The 2,198-nt window shown below is 73.4% G+C and overlaps 1 protein-coding gene across 1 annotated transcript; it reads right to left on the reverse strand.

The window, feature by feature from the left end:
* Positions 1 to 555: 555 nt before the first annotated feature.
* Positions 556 to 2,194, reverse strand: RHBDL1 (rhomboid, veinlet-like 1 (Drosophila); the record flags this gene model as incomplete). Its single annotated transcript, XM_012731714.1, has 7 exons — positions 556 to 904; positions 971 to 1,031; positions 1,097 to 1,197; positions 1,273 to 1,385; positions 1,457 to 1,605; positions 1,675 to 1,899; positions 2,015 to 2,194. Coding segments are annotated over 7 exons (1,101 nt in total), but the record flags the coding sequence as incomplete, so codon positions are not given.
* Between the last annotated feature and the right edge of the window lie 4 nt (positions 2,195 to 2,198).

The following is a 2,198-nucleotide window of genomic DNA, read 5'->3' on the forward strand; positions in this document are numbered from 1 at the left end:
GGTATCGGCCCGCGCCCCTGCGGTTGCGTGCGGTGGGGGCCGGCCTCGCCTCGGGCCGGCCTGGCCAGGTGGACGCTGCACCCCACCTGCACCTGACAGCCTTCGTCTGAGCGCCGGCCGCTGGCCGCGTCCCCGGAGCAGGGCTGTGGGGAGTAGGGCTCGGGGCTGAGAGTTCGGCCCCCGCCAGATGGTGCGGGCGGGGGGAGGCCCTGGCCGGCGCCCCGGGGCTGGCGGCCCTCATGCCCCTCTGCTCTACCCGCCGTACCTGGCCTGGCCCCTGAGCGAGAGGCTGGCCTGGGCGGCACGGAGCTGTGTCAGCCGCAGGAGAGCCGCTGCGCGCGCCCCAGGCAGCACCTGCCGGCCCTCCCGAGTGCGGCCCCTGCCCCGCGCAAGTCAGGGTCGGCAGTGCACCACCGTGCAGTCCAGCGGCCGGCAGCGCCCCTGGCAGTGAGGCCTGGGCCCGCACCCATCCCGCTGGGTCTTCATGGGCAGCGGGGTCCCCCGCAGGAGGGTACGCCCCTCTGGCGGCTCACGAGGGGGGAGGCTGCCTGCTGCTGTGTAAAATATTTATTCGTTCTCGAAAGGCTCAGACTGCGAGTCGGCGGGGTGGGGGGGGGGGTTCGGAGGGCCCGTCAGGGCGGCGGGGGGACCTGGGCGCCCAGCAGGTCGTAGGCAAAGATGTTCCAGAAGATGGCAAAGAGCAGGAAGGTGCCGTAGGCCAGCAGCACCACCCACCAGCCGCACTGGTCCCGCAGGCGCTCCTCGTAACTGCGCAGGATGGTCAGGCCCATGCTGACCCCCACCACCGCGCCGGCCAGGTGGGCCATGAAGCTGGGCTGCGGGCCCGAGGTGGGCAGCGGCGGGGAGAAGCGCAGCCACACGGCCCGGCCCACCTCGGAGCTCACTGTGGAGGAAGGCGGCAGGTGGGGGCGGCGCCCTGGCGGGGAGCAGCCCCCCACCCCCTACTTACTGCACACCAGCGCCAGCACCATCCGCAGCAGCTTGTAGGGACACCGCATCCCGGCCCAGTTCTGGGGAAGACTGGCGGTGAGGTGGGCCGCGGACCCCGCCCCAGCCGCCCCCCGCGCCCGCTTACCATGACCACATTGGCCAGGTGGGCGGAGCACAGGGCGTAGACCCCGCCTGAGCCCCCCACCACGGGCGCCCGCATGTCGGTGATGGAGACCGTCAGGGAGCCTGTGTGACAAGGGGCGCGTGAGGGCCGCGCGGGGCGGCCGCGGGCCTGCGGGTGGGTGGGGGCCGGGGCCTCACCTGCCAGCACGCCGGCCAGGTAGAGCAGGCCGATGCGCAGCAGCCCGTGCACCATCTCCAGGGGCACCCCGATCATCAGCTGCAGGAGCGCGTTGAACCCCAGCTGCTCCAGGCTGGCGGGGGCGGGTCTGGTGTGAGGGCTGGCCGGCACCCCCCCCCTCCCGCCAGCGGGAGCCCGGCTCACCCCACGTGCATGAACATGTAGGTGAGGAAGCGCCAGGCCCGCGCGCGGTGGCCGGGGTGGTAGACCAGGGGGCTGCGCATGTACTCGGGGTGGTACGTCTGCAGCACCCACTTGTTGAGGCGGGCCCCGTAGCACAGGAACACGATGATCTGGGGGACAGGGGCGTCAGAGCCACGCGCGCCGGGCTGCGGCCGCGCGGTTGGGGCGGGAGGGCCCACCTGGGCGAGGGTCACCGAGGCCATGAACACGGGGGGCGGGCAGCTGCGGTGCCGGGAGAAGTACCAGTGCCGGTCCGCCTCGCGCGGCAGGATCTCGTAGGCCACGTAGCGCACGAAGCGCTTGTAGACGCCCAGGCCCGGCTCGTCCAGCAGCCCGGCCCGCGGCAGTGCCCGCTGCCCCTGGGCTATGGCCCTCTTGAAGCTGCTGGAGCGCTTGCTGCTGATCTGGGGGGCGGCACGGCGTGGGCAGGACGCCCCGCCCAGCCGAAGCCCCGCCCCTCGCGGCCGGCTGCCCCGCCCGCCCCCGCTGGCCGCCTCGGGGCACCCTCCGTGCACTGACCAGGTCCACCAGCTCCTGGTAGCACACCTGGCCCCGCTCGTTGCTCTGGGCCAGGGCCACCAGCATGTCCAGCTTGGCCGGGTCGAGGGGCAGCTCATGGCTGTGCACCAGGCCAGTGAAGGTTTCTGCGCCGATGAAGCCTGTGTTCTCGGGATCCAGCTGCTGGGGGGAGGGGCCGCCCCGA

The sequence above is a fragment of the Condylura cristata genome, unplaced genomic scaffold (assembly GCF_000260355.1).
Source record: "Condylura cristata isolate star-nosed mole 26May11 unplaced genomic scaffold, ConCri1.0 scaffold00032, whole genome shotgun sequence".
In the NCBI taxonomy this organism is placed as follows: domain Eukaryota; kingdom Metazoa; phylum Chordata; class Mammalia; order Eulipotyphla; family Talpidae; genus Condylura; species Condylura cristata.